This window comes from Lissotriton vulgaris, chromosome 1_1, assembly GCF_964263255.1.
Source record: "Lissotriton vulgaris chromosome 1_1, aLisVul1.2, whole genome shotgun sequence".
In the NCBI taxonomy this organism is placed as follows: domain Eukaryota; kingdom Metazoa; phylum Chordata; class Amphibia; order Caudata; family Salamandridae; genus Lissotriton; species Lissotriton vulgaris.
Genome location: NC_141685.1, coordinates 1,545,853,323 through 1,545,871,782, shown reverse-complemented (window position 1 = coordinate 1,545,871,782; position 18,460 = coordinate 1,545,853,323). Strand labels below are relative to the sequence as shown.

At 46.0% G+C, this 18,460-nt stretch overlaps 1 protein-coding gene across 1 annotated transcript in view; it reads left to right on the top strand.

Moving 5' to 3' along the window:
- CEP290 (centrosomal protein 290) overlaps positions 1 to 18,460 on the top strand; it is a 1,386,965-nt gene that overhangs the window by 314,882 nt on the left and 1,053,623 nt on the right. Inside the window, exon 18 of the mRNA XM_086918001.1 lies at positions 4,419 to 4,503. Coding sequence (XP_086774127.1) covers positions 4,419 to 4,503 — 85 coding nt within the window. The remainder of the gene's footprint in view (positions 1 to 4,418; positions 4,504 to 18,460) is intronic.

Here is an 18,460-nt window from a genome sequence, read left to right as displayed (position 1 = left end):
GTCTGAATCCAAATTGGGTGGGGTGGAGGAGATTTGTCTCTTCCACAAACTGCATTAGCTGCATATTTGCCACCTTCTCCGCCACTTTCGAAAAGTAGGGAAGGAGGGATATGGGTCGTAGATTTTCCAGCTTTTCGAAGCTGATGTTGGGCTTTTTACGGAGGGGAAGCACAACTGCCTGTTTCCACTCACGAGGCAGGGTGCTGGACCTGAAGGAGATGTCCAACAGGTGCCTGATATATGGTTCTAGTGTCGTCAGGCTGTCGGCCAGCCGTTTAGGAGACGCTGGGTCCCGTGGGGAGCCTGACTTCACTGACCTGCATATTTTAATCAGGTCTTCTGCTGACGGGGTAGAAAAATTAAGCAGCAAGTTTTGTCCGTTCACCTCCCTATCAGGAGCTACGAACTCTCCTCCGACCATTGGTAGGGCGGGAAAGGCGGAGTAAATTTTGGACACTTTGTCGGCGAAATACTCGGCAATGCGATTACAGGTGGCCGCAGAGCAGTCCTCTGGCCCCGCTGATGAATTGGGGACAGCCAGAGACTTGTATACACTAAACAGTTCTTTCGCTGAGTTCTCGGCATCCATTATTCTACTGGTATAGTGGGCGGTCTTAATTCTCCTGATCAAATTGTGGTATACTCTTCTGTTGACGAGATATCTCTCTCTCGCCTGACTATCAAAGGCTTCCCTCCATTGCCTTTCCGCTCGCTTGCACTCCCTCTTGGCACCGCGCAGCTCCTCATTGAACCATGGTGCCGATCTCTGTTTGCGCCCGCCCTCCTTAGAATGACCCAGTGGGGCGGTGCGATCCAATGCAGCCGTGATGCGGTCGTTGAGCAATTTATTTGCCGAATCCGCATCGTCGCCTCCAGGGGGGCCCTCAGCAGTGAGAGCTTCATGGAATTTCGGCAGGGAGAACCTAGCCCATTTGCGTCTAGGATAATTGAGAGGAGTGGAATCGGTCACCTTTTGCTTGGGGAGGTGGATTTCAAAAGGTACCAAAAAATGATCAGTCCACGGGAGAGGCACTGGGGGCGCCACACTTACTTCCTCCCAGTTTGCGAATACTGGATCGAGTAGGTGGCCATGTTGGTGTGTAGATCAGTGGCCTCTGGTCTCCGGTGGAGTCCAGGCTCCATATCAACCTTCTGGAGCTCCGGGCGATCCGACTTGCACTGAAGGCATTCCTTCCCTCTGTCAAGGGGAGAGTAGTGCGGGTGTTCACAGACAACACCACCGCCATGTGGTACTGCAACAAACAGGGCGGGGTGGGGTGGGGTCAAGGACCCTATGTCAGGAGGCTCTGTACCTCTGGACATGGCTGGAATATCAGGGCATTTTCCTGGTGGTTCAACACTTGGCAGGTTCACTGAACGCTAGGACGGACGAACTCAGCCGCAGGTGCATGATGGATCACGAATGGCGTCTTTACTCAGAGGTGGGGCAAGGTCTCTTTCAACAGTGGGGAGAGGCGCCACCGAAGAGAACGCGCAATGTCAGCAGTTCTGCACGTTGGAATTTCCTAGCAGCACCCGCTAGGCGATGCTTTTCGTCGTGAGTGGAGTTGCAGTTTGTTGTACTCCTTTCCGCCTATACCACTTCTGCCCAGAGTGCTGAAGAAGATCAGGCGCGACCGGGCCCAAGTTATTCTTGTGGCTCCGGACTGGGCTCGAAGAGTTTGGTATCCCGAGCTTCTCAGTATGACCATCGATCACCAGATCAGTCTTCCTCTTTGGGAGGATCTTCTGTCGCAGCAGCAGAGGACAGTCCTCCGCCCGAACCGATTTGGTCTCCACCTCTTTGCGTGTAGTTTGAGCCGCGGCAGTGGATTTTTTTTCGACTTGCCTCCTGAAGTCTGTGATGTCATTCTGGCAGGCAGGCGTCCCTCCACTAAGCTGGTATATGCCTGCAGGTGGAACAAGTTTGTGGCAAGGTGCACAGCAAAGGCTGTGGATCCCCTTTATGCCCTTCTTTCAGAAGCCCTTCTGTTTCTACTTTCTTTGGCCCAGCAGGGTTCTGCTCTGGGCACTATCGAGGGCTACCTTTCTGCTATTTCAGCCTTTCTTAGGCTTCCTGATCAGCCCTCTTTTTTCAAATCCCCTGTTGTAAATAGATTCCTCAAAGGCATTACCCATCTGTTCCCTCCTATTCCCTTCATAATTCCACAGTGGGACTTGAACCTGTTTCGCACATATTTAATTTGCGCTCCCTTTAATCCTCTTCACAACTGTCTTCTTCATCTGTTAACTTTGAAGACTGCTTTCCTGGTTGCAATCACCTCTGCCGGATGTATGATGTTACAACGCATACTTTTACAACGCATACCATTACAACGCATTTTTTACAACACAACATCCATTACAACGCATTCCATTACACAAATTTTTAAAGACTACCTTTACAACGCATACCATTACAACGCATAACAGTAGATAGCATGTATGGTAAGTATTGGATAGTGTAGGGGTAAAAATTACTATTCTAACTCCAGGGGGGTGCAACAGTTTGGTAAGTGTTCGATAGTGTAGGGGTAAAAATTACTATTCTAACTCCAGGGGGTGCAACAGTAGGGTAAGTGTTGGATAGTGTAAGGGTACTATGCGTTGTAATGGTATGCGTTGTAATGGTATGCGTTGTGTATGCATTGTAATGGTATGCGTTGTAATGACATGCTTTGTAGTGGTATGCGTGGTAGTGTCATGCGCTGTAATGGCTGCGTTGTAATGGCATGCGATGTAATGGATGTTGCGTTGTAAAAGTTGCGTTGTAAAGGTTGTTTCCCCCTCTGCCAGGAGAGTGAGTGAGCTCCAGGCTCTTTCTTGCAAACCTCCTTTTCTGTCTGTCTATCTGGACAAGGTTGTGCTCAGAACACGTCCACCCTTTCTGCCAAAGGTTGTCACTGCCTTTCACATCGGGCAGACCATAGCTTTGCCCACCTTCTTTCTGCCTCCGCATCCTTCCAGAGTGGAAGAGAGGCTCCACTGTCTGGACCCAAAACGTGCGCTCTCATTTTACCTGAATCGCCCACAACAGTTCTGGGTGGATGACCAGCTCTTTGTTGGCTACGTAGGCGCCATGAAAGGTCGGGCCGTACACAAGCGAACTATCTCCCGATGGGTTGTCTTGTGTATTAAAGCCTGTTATTCTCTGGCGAAAAACGAGCCTCCGGTGGGGTTGCGCGCCCATTCCACTAGGGCGACGGCTGCCACTACGGCATTGGGACGTGTTGTCCCCTTCCAACACATCTGTCAGGCAGCTATGTGGGCCTCGTTGAACAATTTTACTAAGCACTATTGCCTGGACAGCCAAGTCCGGAGAGAATGCTTCTTTGGCTGTTCTGTTCTCCGGGACTTCCTGATGTGATCGTGGTTCGCAGACCCACCACCAAGGTTGGTATTGCTGGGGTATGCATTCTAAGGTAAGGATTCTATCACTACATGTTTCTTTCAGATGAACAATTTACTTACCTTCGGTAACGATATATCTGTAAGAAACATTAGTTAGTTAAATATTTTTAACCGCCCCAGCCATCCTCCCTGTTCTACGAACTGATTTCTAGGATTAACGTAATCCCTTTCAGGGCCCTAGTTTCAATGCACCAGTAGTCAGTATCTTGCATGGCTTTGAGTTCCTGGGACGGAAAGAAGTGTACTGAACTGACGTCAGCGCGCGAGGGCGGCATCTAAGTAGCTGCCACAACGTCATCTCGGCAACCAAGACACCAGCGATGGACGCGGAGCCGCACAACGCCACCTTCCAAGGCGCAGGGATACTGCTGACGTAAACTTTCCGGATCCATTCTGACACCTGGGGGTAATTGTAAGGTACAGAATCTATCACTAACTAATGTTGGTTACAGATATCGTTACTAAAGGTAAGTAACTTGTACTTCAAATCAAAAAATACTACATCAGTCCCATTTTTACGATCCAGTATGGTGCATTGCCCATTTAGAAAGCTTATTTGGACGTTTTTGAAAACATAACACATACTTACTTAGATGGACATTTTGATGTCATATGTCGAAGGCATTAGAAAAGACTGGTATAGCTTGCATTTCTTTTTGGAAAGAACAGTTATCATTTGATCTGGTCAGCAAGAAAATTCTTATATAATGTACTCCAAGAGTTTGAAAGAGCAGAGACATGGCATTCCAAATGAAATAAGGTGTTTGTTTCTTGAACTCTGAATGGGCGTATTCAAATTATTTTTCTTTAAAAAAAAAAATGCTAGTTACTGTATTTATCCCAGATTTTCCCATTTTAGGACCGTGAATATATCCCTAGTTTACAACTTTATAGCAGTCTCTCTTTTAATTTGTTTCGTGTGCTTTCGCTAACATCTTATTTTTATGGAAGTGAAATGATGTTATTGACAATACCTTGATATTTTGTTAATCGGTTTGTTTTCTTAGAATGAGTATGTTTCAAAAGTGCTTAACGAAAAGGAGAGAGAGTTGGAACGAAACCGAACTGTCGTAGCGGAATTTAAATCAAAAGGTATGTTTGTAGGAGCTTTCTTGCGTATTTCAATAATAGCTTCTTCCCTTGCCTTCTTTAGGGCTTCTGCTAGACTTATGCAGAATATGTCACTGAGAGCAAATCAGTAGTTTTCTCTAATACTAGTGTCTGTTTGATGGAAACATCTGCAGTTTCAAATAAATTTCATAAACATTGACAAGGCAGTGATATTGTAGAGCCCTGGAAGGACTAGATACATCTGCATATACTTAAAAGCAATTTGTACAACTCTTTACTGAAGCTTCATCCCCTGTGAGTATCTCTCCTCTTGCACACGGGTTAGGCCCTGAAACACTGGTGGTCTCAGAGGACAGTAGGCAGCCAAATGTTTAGTCTACTCGCATATATAGCAATTACCATCGTCTGTGGTACTTTTAGTGCTAAATTGATATTAGTTATTTCATTTTGCTTTTCTTATGCCGGATAACCTTCTTACTTGACAGAGTGGATTTACTTATAAATAATGGCTACTTGTATTTTATTAGTTAACATTTTAATTACAGGCCTCCTCTCATCAGCATGCAAGGGTTGCAGAAGTGAATGCATTAAACCTTTTACTCTTGATATCACAGGATTGGCTCCTCGTCTCTCAATTAACCTCCTATTTGTTGCTGAGAGGAAACAAAATAGCACGGAGTTGAAACTGCATAAAGTAAACAAGCTCTTACAATCCAGTTTACTTTTTTTCCTGCTGCTGTTTTGAGATCAAGGTTAGCAACTGAACTATCTGCTGTGCAAAAAGGTACTTCCGGAAGGATTAGTTGTTACTGTTGGCTACCTCAATTGAGATCCATTAATGGCCTGTGCTACAAGATGAAATGCCTATTCTACAGGCAAAAGAGAAGCGCAGAACAGGCATGACTTGCACTTCAGTGTGTACGTTTTTAAAAAAAAAAAAAAACATGTTTTACCTATGAACCGTTTGTACATGGGTGCTCCTTGATTAACGTATCTGGTAGATATGACATGCATAAATACAATACAGCATACATGTTAACAGTGAACATTGCTTTACTTCAGTCGTAGCACTTAAAGTCTTTGTTCTATGGCTTTTTTTATTTATATAAGCAAAACAATACAGAACTTTCGGCGGCTGTTGGTAATAGTGGCACAATTCAGCATTATCACATTTTTTTTTCTCATTTTGTAAAACGTTAAGACATTAAGGGCCAGATGTACAACCATTTTATTTTGCGCCTTGCGACTAATTGTACAACAGTGTGTTTGCGATTCCCAATGGGGTCGCAAATTGCTAGACTCATTAATAGTAATGAGCCTTTCACAATTTGCGAGCCCATTTGCAATGACAGGCCCTCCCAGAGATGATGGTCTGATGGTCTGCTGGGCTCAGCAGACCACCATGTCTGGGACTGGTTTGAAATAAAGTTTTTTTTTTTTTTAATGCAGCCCGTTTTCCTCAAGGGAAAATGGGATGCATTTAAAATAAAAAATGAAACGTTTTAGTTTCATTTTTTAAGGGCAGGCAGTAGTCCCTGGCACTGCTGCCTGTCCTTAAAAAATATTTTCGCATGCATTTGCAAAGGGTAAGGAGTCCCCTGGGGACCCCTTCCCTTTGCGAATGCATTACCACCTAAAGTAGGTGGCAATTGTGATTGTTTTGCAACAGAAATTGCGGTCGCAAAACAGTACATGGTTTTGAGACCCGCTATTTGGAAGGGAACGCCCCTTCCAAATAGTGAGTCGCAAATCCTGTTTAGCGAGTCGCACATAAATTGCGACTCGCTAAATAGGCTTTGTACACGGCCCATATGCAAACGGGTTCGCAAACCCGTTTGCGCATGCAAAAACAGGTCATACATCTAGCCCTAAGAGGGGCCCAGGTATATATTAGTAATCGTTCCTCCCGGTCCCGTCCCAAGAGTGTGACACCGCTAATTCTGGGCGGGGGGGGGGCAATGCTGTGAGGGTCTACATTGAAGAGGTGGTGCCAGGCCGCAGGGAGCCTATTCAGCCAACACGTTAGCAGGATCCACAGTTATCTAGGTGCCCCACCGAGGACCCATCTTGGTAAAATGTGAATGGGTATGTGACTACTTCAAGGCTTCCCACCCCCATTCTGCAGGGCTCATTTAATTAAATATGGTCACTATCTGTCAGCGGGGGGAGGGTTCCAGTGGCGGTCCGTGTTGTGTGTGGGTCACCCCCTGGGGCATGCCTGATGTGTTACCTCTTAGTTGATCCATTACCTGTAACCTATCTAATATAATATCCCACGTTTTCAGGTCCCGTTCAGCATTTTCGTCCGTTCATGCAGACTGCAGACGGCGTTCCTCTGCAGTCCCCCAATCACACATATCTGCCTTCCACTTTGTTGGGCGAGGGGTCACAGCCTGCTTCCAATGTATAGCAATTCAGCTCCTTGCTAACACTAACCCTAGCGTGGTACATTTGTACTGCATGCAGATCTTTGGGTTGGGGGCCTGTAACACACCTAAGAGGCAGTGTTTAAGCGACATCTCAACTACGAGTCTTGTTGCTTTTTTGCAACATGTCCAGGATCTTCTTCCAATACGGATGGAGAGGGGGGCAGTCCTAGGTCATGTGCAAAATGGGCCGGTTCCGTTTTGCTTTGAGGGCAGGATGGTGCGTGCGTCGGGTCCAAGCGCAATAGTCTAAGGGGAGTCAGGTAGATGGGTTGCAGGTAAATTAATTGAGTTTCAAACTGGCATTGCTGGACACTTCCTTTACCTGTGCAAATGCTCTTTTCCGCTCCCCTTCCGTTAGTGGTGACGGCAAGCCTTCCAACCACCTATTCTGGTCTCGTGCTACATCTACTCAGCGATCTGCCTTCTGGGCCTTGTACAATCGGGAGATTAATCCCATAAAGGATCCTGGGTCTATGATCGTCATCAGGGTGTGGGACTCCTCTTGCTCCTCAGGGTATGTGGTCCAAATTTCACATACATTGCGTGCTATCGTGGCGTACTGCAGAAAGTGAACCTCTGAGACTTGGTAACATTCTTTTGCATCTGCAAAGGAGATAAATGTTCCCTTTAAGTAGAGGTCACATGCTGCTACACAGCTGCTGTCGAACCACCAAGACAGATCCATCACCGTCTGTTTATGATGGAAGCTGAGAAGCCATTTTAAGGGTTGTGTTTTCGGAATAAGGGGCTCTTCGTAGTACAAGAGTGACTGCGCTCTCCCACACACAAGCATCCTGACTGACCACAAATGGGCAGTCCCAGGGGGACCATGAGCCCATCATGAGGTATTGTGGCAGATCTGCCCCTGTGCTCCAGTTTGCCTTTAATTTCTTTTCTATGTTTGGTCCCTCTGCGCACCAGTGTGCTGCGTACTGCAGGAGTACAGCGAGATAATAAAGATGGAGGCTTGAAAGGCCTCCCTGATCCATGTCCAGCTTTAGCAGCTCTAGTTTCACTCTATTGCATTTCCCGGCCCATACAAGGGATACGAGAAGGCTATTTTAGAGTATTGAATGTGACATTGGGGATTTGACAAAAGGAATTTTGCAGCTCATATAGGCAGCGCAGCAGTAAGACCATTTTCGGCAGGGCTACTTGTCTCACAACAGCCAGTTGGAGATGGTTCCATGAGAGTATTGATGCATCTAGGCCTGTGAGGACTGTCCTCATATTCAAGGTGTTTTGGGCATTGGTGGTATGGGCAACTTTAATGCCCAAGTAGCAGAAATGGTCGCATTCCCACGCGAATGTGAAGGTGGGGAATTCCATAATGTCTCTTCTTGCTAGCCCCGCCAAGTGTTTATTGATAACCAATCCCGACACTTCCCCAAACTCATCCAACACTGTCAGGAGGGCTGGTATGGCTTCCGTGGGGTGATATTAAGATACGACATAAGTGCGTCCTACAACTATGCCCCATTAGGCTATGTCCCGCCGTAGCCGGATTGCTAATGGCTCCATCGCTAGTGTGAAAAGGAGGGCATCCTTGTCTCGTACCCTGCTTTATGGTGATGAGTATAGAGACCACCCCACCGCTGCGCACCCTAACAGTTGGATGACAGTATAATAGACGAACCCAGGAGATAAAATCTGGTCTGAACCCCATTCTTATTAATACCTCCCAAAGATAATCCCATCGAAGGATATAAAAGGCTTTCTCGATATCCAAGGCGACTGCTGCCACCTGAATATCCATGGCAGCTGTGGAGTGGAGTATATGAGACAGTCTGTGTAAGTTTATATGGGATCCTCTGCCTTGCATGAACCCACATTGATCTTCGTTCACTAGCTGGGTAACCACCCTATTTAGTCGCATCACCAATACTTTGGGCAGAATTTTTGTATCTACCCCTAACGTGGATAGGGGGCGGTATGAGCCTAACAAAGTGGGGTCTTTGCCTGGTTTGGTGAACATGACTATTTGGGCTTACTGCATGGAGGATGGATGTGCCCCCCACGTTTGGCCTTATGTAAAGTCTCTAGTAGTCTAGGTAGTAGTATATCTACAAATGTCTAGTAATATTCCACTGGAAGGCCATCTGGCCTTGGGGCCTTACAGTGTGCCATATTTTGCACTGCTTCTTGGAGATCTTCGAGGCGAATCTCTCCCCCTAGTCCTTCACGTTGGTCATCTGTAAGGTGTGGTAGTTGAATCTTGTTAAGAAATCATTCCATTTCTGACCTGTCAACCACCTGGTCCCCTTTATGGACTGTTTCCAGATGTACACGGACAAGGAGTTTAGGGGCAACTGCGTAAATACGAGAGTTCCGTCGGCTCTTCTCAGCATTATATAATCGCTTAAGGAGCCATGGCAGAAGTTTACCTGATTTATCCCCTTCCCGTTGCAGAAATTAATGTATTCCCGACGGACCAGGCTATCCAGTCTGTCCCATATGTCTCCCACTCTGCGCTGGGCGCGCAGTAACCCCTCATGGTGTGACCCAGCAGCTGGTGCATTATTTTGCAGTGCGGCAAATGCATTCTGGGCTTCCGTGAGATCTTTCTCTAACCCCTGGTGTTATTGGACAGCGAGTGGGTACAAAAGTAGCCTTGGGTCATCTCTCCAAGTTCTGCTTGAAAGATATCATCCTTCACGGTATCAGGTTGCAGTTGCGAAAGAGGTACCTACGGTCGGCCACTTCTGGTCCCCATTGCAATAACACAGGGGAGTGGTCTGAGAGGAAGCTCCATATTATCTTTATCTGTATGGCGGGTGCGGCAGCGTTGCTATTAGTCAAAAAGCGATCTAAGCGGCTATAGACTGAGCGAGCTGGGGTGTAGCACGTATACCCTTGCTTTTCTGTATGTACCACGCATTAACAGTCCACACATTCTATGCAGTTCATGAGTTCTCCGGGGAGCGGTTGGCATATTTCTTTTTGTTTGTATATTCGTGGGGTGTCTATATAATGTGCCGTCCAACACACAGTTAAAGTCTCCTGCCAATAAAAGTGGAATTCCCGCATATGTCAGCAGTTGTTTCTCCAGGTCTAAATAAAAATCCCTGTCATCAGTATTTGGGGCGTAGACATTCAACAAACATTTTTCCGTGCCATCTAATATTCCATGAACCAAGACATATTGTCCCGCTATATCTGCTTTGCAGCCAAGGACCCAGAAGGGAATATGCGGTGCCACCCAAATTGTCACCTCTCAATGTATGTGGAATATGTGGCGGAGAACATCTGACCTCTCCACTTTTTGAGTAATCTTTGGGATTTCTGACAAATGCGTTTCCTGCAGCATGGCTATATGCACCCCATGCCTACGAAGATAAGTTTGTACTCTATACCCCATCACAAATTTGTTGAGCCCCGTACATTCCATGTCACAAAATTAAAATTGGCCATCTCTTTATTAGAATTGTTATAAAAGATCCTCAATGCCCAACCCGCCAATGCTGCAGTCTGAACAAAATATCATGCTCAAACATTCCCACCCCCCAACCCAACGGATAAACACATAATGAACCTACTGTGCTTCCCCAATCATAGCTCAACCCACAACTCCCACTTAATAACTAGAATGAATCAGAACAAATAGGCACCTCTCTGCCCAATTATAAAAGACCTTTTCCTTAAAATGAAAACATGTATGCAATATCAGATAAATCAGTCACACTCCTATGTGCTCAGCCACACCACAACTAAACCGCTAGGATGCCAGGATGAGGGGATGTCCTGTCCACCCCACTATCTATGAGGTACTGGTGCACCCATCCACCTCCAGCTACATCACACACTCAGTCACACTTGCTCCGTTGCTACAGTGTCCTCCAATTCTAACACAGCGAAGAGAAACAGAGGTGAGCAGTGAAAAAGAGAAAGAACTAAAGACAGAAAGAGAAAGAGAAGGGGGAGAAAGTGAGGAATAAGGATGAGGTGAGAATGAAGAAAAGAAAAAATACAGAGAGATGGAGGAGGGGCGGCTCGCCGCCTAGTGCATCTTTGCTCAGCCCGCCAATGCAGTGTATGGTATATCGGGTCAACTTTAAGGCATCTATAACGAGCTTAGGTTACATCTCTACAGTCTTCAGTTCCTCAGTCACCAGTACTTTCAATACCAGTTAATGCATGGGCACACATTGTTGCAGTTCTATGTAATCAAGTGTTGGTGGTTTCAGGGGTATCTTCCACTACGTCCCCTGCACTTGCTTCTGAGCTCGCAGCCGCCACAAACTCCTCCAGCGCTCTAGCTTCCTCACATTCAGCCTGTAACAAAGCTTGGCTCACTTGCGATGACTACGCCCCTTCGCTCTCTGAGCCTAATCACTCCAGGTTTAGGGAGCCATCTTTTCGCACCATCACTCATGTAGATCTCAAGGCACGTTTGTTCCACCGACCACATTCTTTTAACCTCTGGGAGGTCCTGGGCTTTGAGGGGCGCCCGTTGGAGTCCTTCAAGGCTTAGGTCAGGCTCTCTCCTCTCACCTCTAACCAGTGCCAAGCAACTTCAGGTATGGTGAAGTAGTGGGCTCTACACTCATGTATGACCTTAAGTTTAGCAGAGTATAGCAGCATGTACTGCAAGCTCATTGTCCTCAGCTTCTGCTTCACGCACCAAAAGACGTCCTCTGTTGCTGTGCCGGGTGCCTGTAGTCAGGAAAGATGCGAATGGTGTGGTTTTCAAAAACCGGGTCTTCTCCCCGCCTCCCCTCCCTAAGAATATGGTCTGTATCATTGTAATTAAGGATCTTGGCTATAAGTGTGCGTGGGGACGCACCCACGGGGGACGAGGGGGGGCGAACCCAGCGCCCAATGCGCTCATTCGATCATGGGCAGGGAGAGAAGGGGGCCAAAAGCAATGTTTCTTTGATCCAATTCTCTAGGTTCAGGTGTAGTACCCTCGGCTTCTTCCAGGAAGCCCACGAAGCACTGGTTACATCTGCGGGAGCAGCCCTCTGCATCCTTGCCTCTGCACAGTTTTTACTCCTAGGTCTATGAGAGCCGTTTTCAGGGTGGAGACTTCAGTCTACAGTTTCAATACCTTCTGTTCTATAGCCAGGGATCTCTCCGCCACCGCCTGCAGGTCGACTCTAAGCAATATAATAACAAAAAATGTCTATGGGTTAAATTTCCTTTTCTACTCTCTTCTCTCCAATTTTATATACCTCACATTTTCACTTTCACACACTTATGCACTGCAAATCAGTTACCCCTACATAGGTACTCCCTATTAATACATACGATTCTCAATGGTTGGGCGGCAGCCACAGCAACATCTGGTGGTTGGCAGCGTACTCTTTTAGGTATAAGGAGAACCCATATGATGACAAGGGCGGTACCGAGCGGGAACTGATGGGTACTTTTTACACCCTAGTGACATCGTGCTGTGCCTTTAGTTTATATAGGTGCACATATTTCTTTCATCACTATTAAGTTTTACTATTAGTTGTGACTTGGATAGGATGTATAGTTGAGCTCTTTTGACCTATAGACATTTTTTGTTATTATAGTGTATCTGTCGGGCCCATGCCTATGTGTTGGTCTTTAAACTTGCCCTTAGACCCTCGTTCAAACTGTTGTTTATGTACGACTCTAAGCAATCCCACATCAAGGGAGATGGTGTCTACTATTGCCTGTACCGTCGCCCTGGAGACCTAGATGGCAGCAAGAATTGGGGCGCTTGTTGGGTCACCCTGCGTGCCCACCGCCACAGATGGGGTTTCACCCGGGGGCTCCGGGCACAACTAGATACCCTGTGCTGTGTACTGGTCTATCTTGGTTTGTTGCACTCCCCTCTGCGGTCTGTCTTTCCCCATGGCTGTAAACCCTCAGTTCGAAGAAGTAGAAGCAATGTCCCCAGATCTCACCTCTCGAGGTTTCAGGATCGTAGGGAGGTCCACCAGGGAGTCTCCGATATCTCAGCAGGCACAGTACTCTATCGACCACTGCGTATTTCCTTTTGCAGCAACTGGCATCCAGCGGGGAGGTGTCACGATTACCCAACAGGTAAGTATTGTTAGTTGGTTTGAATTTCAAATGGGTGGCTCACCCCCCTGGTATGCAGTGCAGCAGAGCCCCTAGTCCCTTGGCATACCACAATGGGCCAGGCAAGGGGGTTCCCATCATGTGGGAGTCGGCCACAGCCGCAGTGGAATGTGTTTCATCAAACTTTACAGTCAGATATCACCGATGGCTGCTCCTATGATTTCCATCAGCTGAGAGATGCCCTTTCACATGCCTTCTCCCCTGTGTGGCCACTGTCCCTCCCACACCCCTGGGCTGTTCACGTGTGTCCAACTCGGGGTGATTTTGTGCTTCGATGGTACTAGGGTCTGACAAGTTGACGCTGCACAGATTACATGAATCTCCAAAGCAAATGTGTCTGTGACTCTCCTGCCCATCTCAGCAGCCAAATGCTGGGCAACGGACCCACCGCACCTCAGCTCCTTGGAGGCCGGCAGGCAAGGCCTCCTATCAATGGATTCAGGGCTGGTCGCTACCTCATACCTCACTGCAGGCTGGGTTGGGGGTTGGAAGCAGGCTGCCGCTCTACCCTCCTAGCCGGCAGCCTTCCCCTGTCCCGCAAATGCCCAGGCCTGCCTCCTCGGTGTCCCGCAGTAGCGGACGGAGCAGGTCCCGCCTCGGGCCCTTGTTCGGAGGCTGTTCCGCTTTTCTTTACTGCACCGCCCGGGCATGGGCAGAGTCACAGGCAGCGACGAAGAGCCGGCCCAGCCCCCCGCAGGGCGGCCAGCTCCGGTGCAGAGTCTGCAGGCTCCTACACAGGCACACCCCGGTCCTCAGGTGCCCTGACGGCCATACACCTCCATGTAGGCCTCTCCGCGCTTCCGGCCGTCCACCACGGCTGCCTCTGACAGCGGTGCCTCTCGGCGTAAAGGGGTTGGAGGCCTCACGGCAGCTGTCCGTCCGCATAGGCCCCGCCGGTGGCCTCCTGTCCAACTGTGTCTGTCTATGTCACCTTAGGTTGCGGCTGGCCCTAATTCATTCTCCCGCTGGTTGTGAGGTAAGGTGCCCACCAGTGCTTTAAATGGAAAATAATAAGTGCAGGTACTCATTAATATGAGCTAGAGGCGTGGCTAATGGGCGTGGGCTAATGGGCGTGGCTAGGGGCAGGGCTTATGGCGACATATGATGATACATAATGACTTCTATATCAATTGCAGCAACTATGAAAAACACATGAGAAATGGGTTTATATAAACGAAACAGGTTAACTCATTACACAAAATGAAACCCAAATTGGATGGTATGTGAATTGTTCCATGTTTTGTAATATTTGCTGCTTCTTAATGCCATACTGTTATTTGTTGGTGTTTGGCACAGTACTAGATACACTTAAGAGTGCGCACGCGCACTCACGCACGCACGCACACATACACAGAAACAAGAAGACGTACACAAGCATTCTACACATTCCCTCTAAAATCTACTGAGTGTCTTGATTCTCTCCTTTTTCTCTCACAGAAAACAGGCACACACACAAGTCTCCTGTTCTCTTCTACATGCTGTACTCATCCCCTAAATTTGCCGTCTGGAAAATTTAATTCAAGAAATGCACCAGATTTATGACTTTATAAAAAATGTTCCTTGGCTGCAGCTGGCATGCTTTTTATTATTAAATTCGTTATGAAAGCCTGCACACGTTGATTCCACAAACCTGCTGCAAAGAGGATCTAAAGGCATTGGGGAGCAGGCTGAGGCTTATGCGCCGGGTGTTCTGTTTGTTTAAAGAATTACTTATCTCACCATTGCATCTCTCACCCCTCCCTGTCACGCCTTATATTTCTTTAAAGCATATGCTCAGAAGAATCTTCTGATGATCTCCCACACTTTCACCTCCCTCCCTGGTTGCTGCCCTTCTTAACGATTAATGCATTTAACTGTCCTCACACCCGATGGATCGCCAGACAGTTGTTTGAATACATCTTAAACAATTGCCAGGATCTTAAAGGAAACTGCCTTAATTGCATGTTCAGTTCCAGTTAAAGTAATGCAAAGTACTGGCTCTGCAGCCTTAGTTTTGCTGTAGGTTTTAGTCACTTTCGGAACCATAGACGAGAGCGAGAAGAAGGGAGTCGGGTGTTTAACAAAGAGGAACAGAGCTCAAGGAAACTCCAGCTATACAGAGTCCTAATAACAAGGCGCCTCTCCTTCCCTGAGGGATATAGTGCAAGATTACGCCTGTGACTTCACACCTGGAAACGCGGTATCCTTTCCATGCACCCGACCCCAGGACGAACTTTACCGTAATTTTAGTAACGGAATAGAGAGGAACAACGTCATTCCTAGAAAACCCAATGATTGAATGTTGAGGCGAAGATTAATATCTACGGCAACACTGCAGCCAATGACTAGGGAGGTACATTTCCTTCATTCTAATTGGACTACGGTGAGACAACAACCACCGGAGTACAAGGAAACAGATTTTAATGAAAGGTTATGGTGAAATAATGCAAAACCAGAAAATAGAAACCAACCCTCTGTCCAAATAATTGAATATGGAATAAGGATTCATCCGCATAGGCAACCATCCAGTGCCATTATAGGAGAGACAAAAAATCTAAAAGTCTTGAAAAAGATGGCACACGAATAAATAAAAGCCATCGAAACGCGTCGACGCTCACTGTTGCATAATCCAACCACCCAACTCACCCCAAGAATAACAGAAAAAGCTAAGTCTTGGATTGAGTTTAAATGAGGGTCATGATGTGCATTTTCGAATGACAAATTGTTGATGTCTTTGTGTGTCTCTCTCTTCTCGTTTTTCTCTTTGATATATAGAAAGTTTTTTAATCATTTGTTAGATTTCAGTACAAGTATTTGTTTACGTATATAAACTGTGAATGAGTTTTTTTTTACTGATGCAAAGGGTCTTTTTTATGTAAGAATAATGCTTTTTAACATGTTTTTATTGTGCGTCTGAATAAAATTTCTACATTTTACATACAAAATTGTTTTTGTTTATGCTTTTGCTTAGTGAAGCTTTGTGTCCAAAACCAATATTTGGGCATCCTTACTCAGTTACTCACCCAAGGGAAACTGTTCACTTTACTGTTTAGTCACTTAAGCCAATTATCGACCTCGAAAAGATAAACACCTGCACTGTTGAGCACAGCATGACGCACGGCAAGCCCTCTTAGACCCCTGCAGTCTGGTGCCATTCACATGTACGCTGCTGAAATCTCCAGCAGCGATTGCAGGAGGCTTGGCGCCCTTACGAGTTCCTGAGAGGCAGAGCGTGTGTTAGAGGAAATAAACAACCGGAGCCTGCAGTGCCAACTATTAGGGTACCGGTACTCTCCCTTGCCTAATGAGAAGTGCTGGTAGTGAGGGCCCGAAAATTCACAAGTGCCGGTACTCAGTACCGGTGAGTACCGGGCCATTTAAAACACTGGTGCCCACACTACATGGCAAAATGGGCAGGATTTTGTAGGAGAATGGGCGGGCCCGATCCGGAGCTCCTTACTTTGCGTCCATCGTAGCAGCAATCTTGGTCGCGCCCCCGTTTAAATTACCTGTAGATTACAAAATGTAGTCTGAATTATTCCCATGGAAAATTATTTTTTACATTTTTTTAGTTTTCAGTTTTTGCCTGTCCTTAACAGGACTAAAACATATGAACATAACAAAACAGTTCACTGTCATAATATATCCTAGCTACAGCACACACAATATCACAAATTACAGGAAAGAAGAAAAGACATCAGGTGGTATCAAGGAACTCTTGTAATGCTCAATATACTCATTCATTCATTTCATAAAGCTTTATTCGGTTTGTGTAAAAACAACCATAAAAGCACAACAATGATTGAACATATTGACATAATTTAGTAAAAAACCCAAAGTTAAAATACCATACTTTTTCTTTGCATTGACAGATTTAAATATATAGGTAGCAGTAAAAAAACAAATGTCATGTTCCTGCAACATAAAAAGTAGCCTCATGGCTGCATCCACAATAAAAATGCCATATTTTAAAAACATGGGTTTCAAGTAGGCAATGCGATAATTCATGCAGAGGTTACCAATAAGAAGAAAGTGAACTGTGCTTTGTTTAGATTGTCCATCACACGGGCATGGACCCACCGGGTGCTTCTTTGGGTGTGGGAAAGCTACCAGGTGGTGCACCAGCCCGAACCTTAATCTAGTAAGGACATACCTATGAGAACTTCTTGTCACCTGGCTCAAGTAGATCTGGAATCCTTCATAAACTAGATATCTGTTATAGAGCAAACATGTTGTCAATTGCCTATTATTATAGGACCGCCTGTTAGCTCTATATGACAGAAACGAGTTTTTCAGTACTGTTTTAGACATCTCACCTACAGTGTGAGGGTCATCCAGAATGTTTAAATCAAAAATATCTTTAAAACTATGTACAATGTACTTTAGCCAGGGTATCTGAAGATATTTGTCCAGTTCGAGGCAATCTTTAATTATTAATCTGTTAAAAGCAGTCTCTTCTTTTTACCAAATGGAGCGCCAAATCATTAGAGGCCTTAAAGCTACCAAATCTGACAAGTAACTAATCCTGACTTCTTTATGGATTAGTTCTGTTGGGGCGGAGGTTGGTAAACATAGCAGTTTTTTGAGGAAAGTAATTTCCTCTGTTTGTAAACTACTATCAGAATGGTGTCCCCATACCCCGGCCCCGTATAAAGCAATCGTGACGCATCTGGACTGGTAAATCTGCGTCAAGTCCCTTATACGTCTGTCGCCTAGCTTAGCCGAAAATCTGAACACTCCATGGGCACTGTTTGCCATTTTAGCCCGAACATTGGTTATTTCATGGGACCACTTCCTATCTCTGGAATTGGTGATCCCTAAGTAACAAAATTTGTCCACTTGTTGGACTCTCTGTCCATCAATAAAAAATGGATATAACTTATTGCGACCACCTCCACAGACCATGATATAGGTTTTATTTTTATTAATCTGCAACTTTCTTTCATTTATAAAAAGTGCAAACCTATCAATCAGCCGTTGGAGACCTATGGGGGTCCTGGACAGTAGCACGGCATCGTTTGCATATAGCAGTACTGGTATTTCTGTCCCTCTTGCCTGGGGGGCATCAGATTTTACTAGTTTTAGTACTGCGTCTATCTCATTGATAAAAAGAGTGAAAAGCAAAGGGGCGAGGACGCAGCCTTGTGTGATGCCACATCTCCCGTTAAATTTTGGCATACATTCCCCTCTAACCCCATAACGGACAGAGGTCTTTAGTTTTTCATACAGCCGTGCTAAAAAATATATTATTTCTTCCGGGCCCTAAGTTTCAGTAGCGTTTGCCATAAAATTGAATGATCTACTAAGTCAAACGCACTGCTTAGGCCCGCAAAACAAAGGGAAAGGGAACCTTCTTTAGCATGGGTATATTTCCCAATTATTACGTCCAAATTATTACATTGTTCCAATGTTCCTCTACCTTTTCTAAAACCATATTGAGTGTTAGCTAAGATCCCATTGGTCTCAGCCCACTCTTCCAGCCTCGCTAACAAAATCCTGCTCATTATTTTGACGGAGGA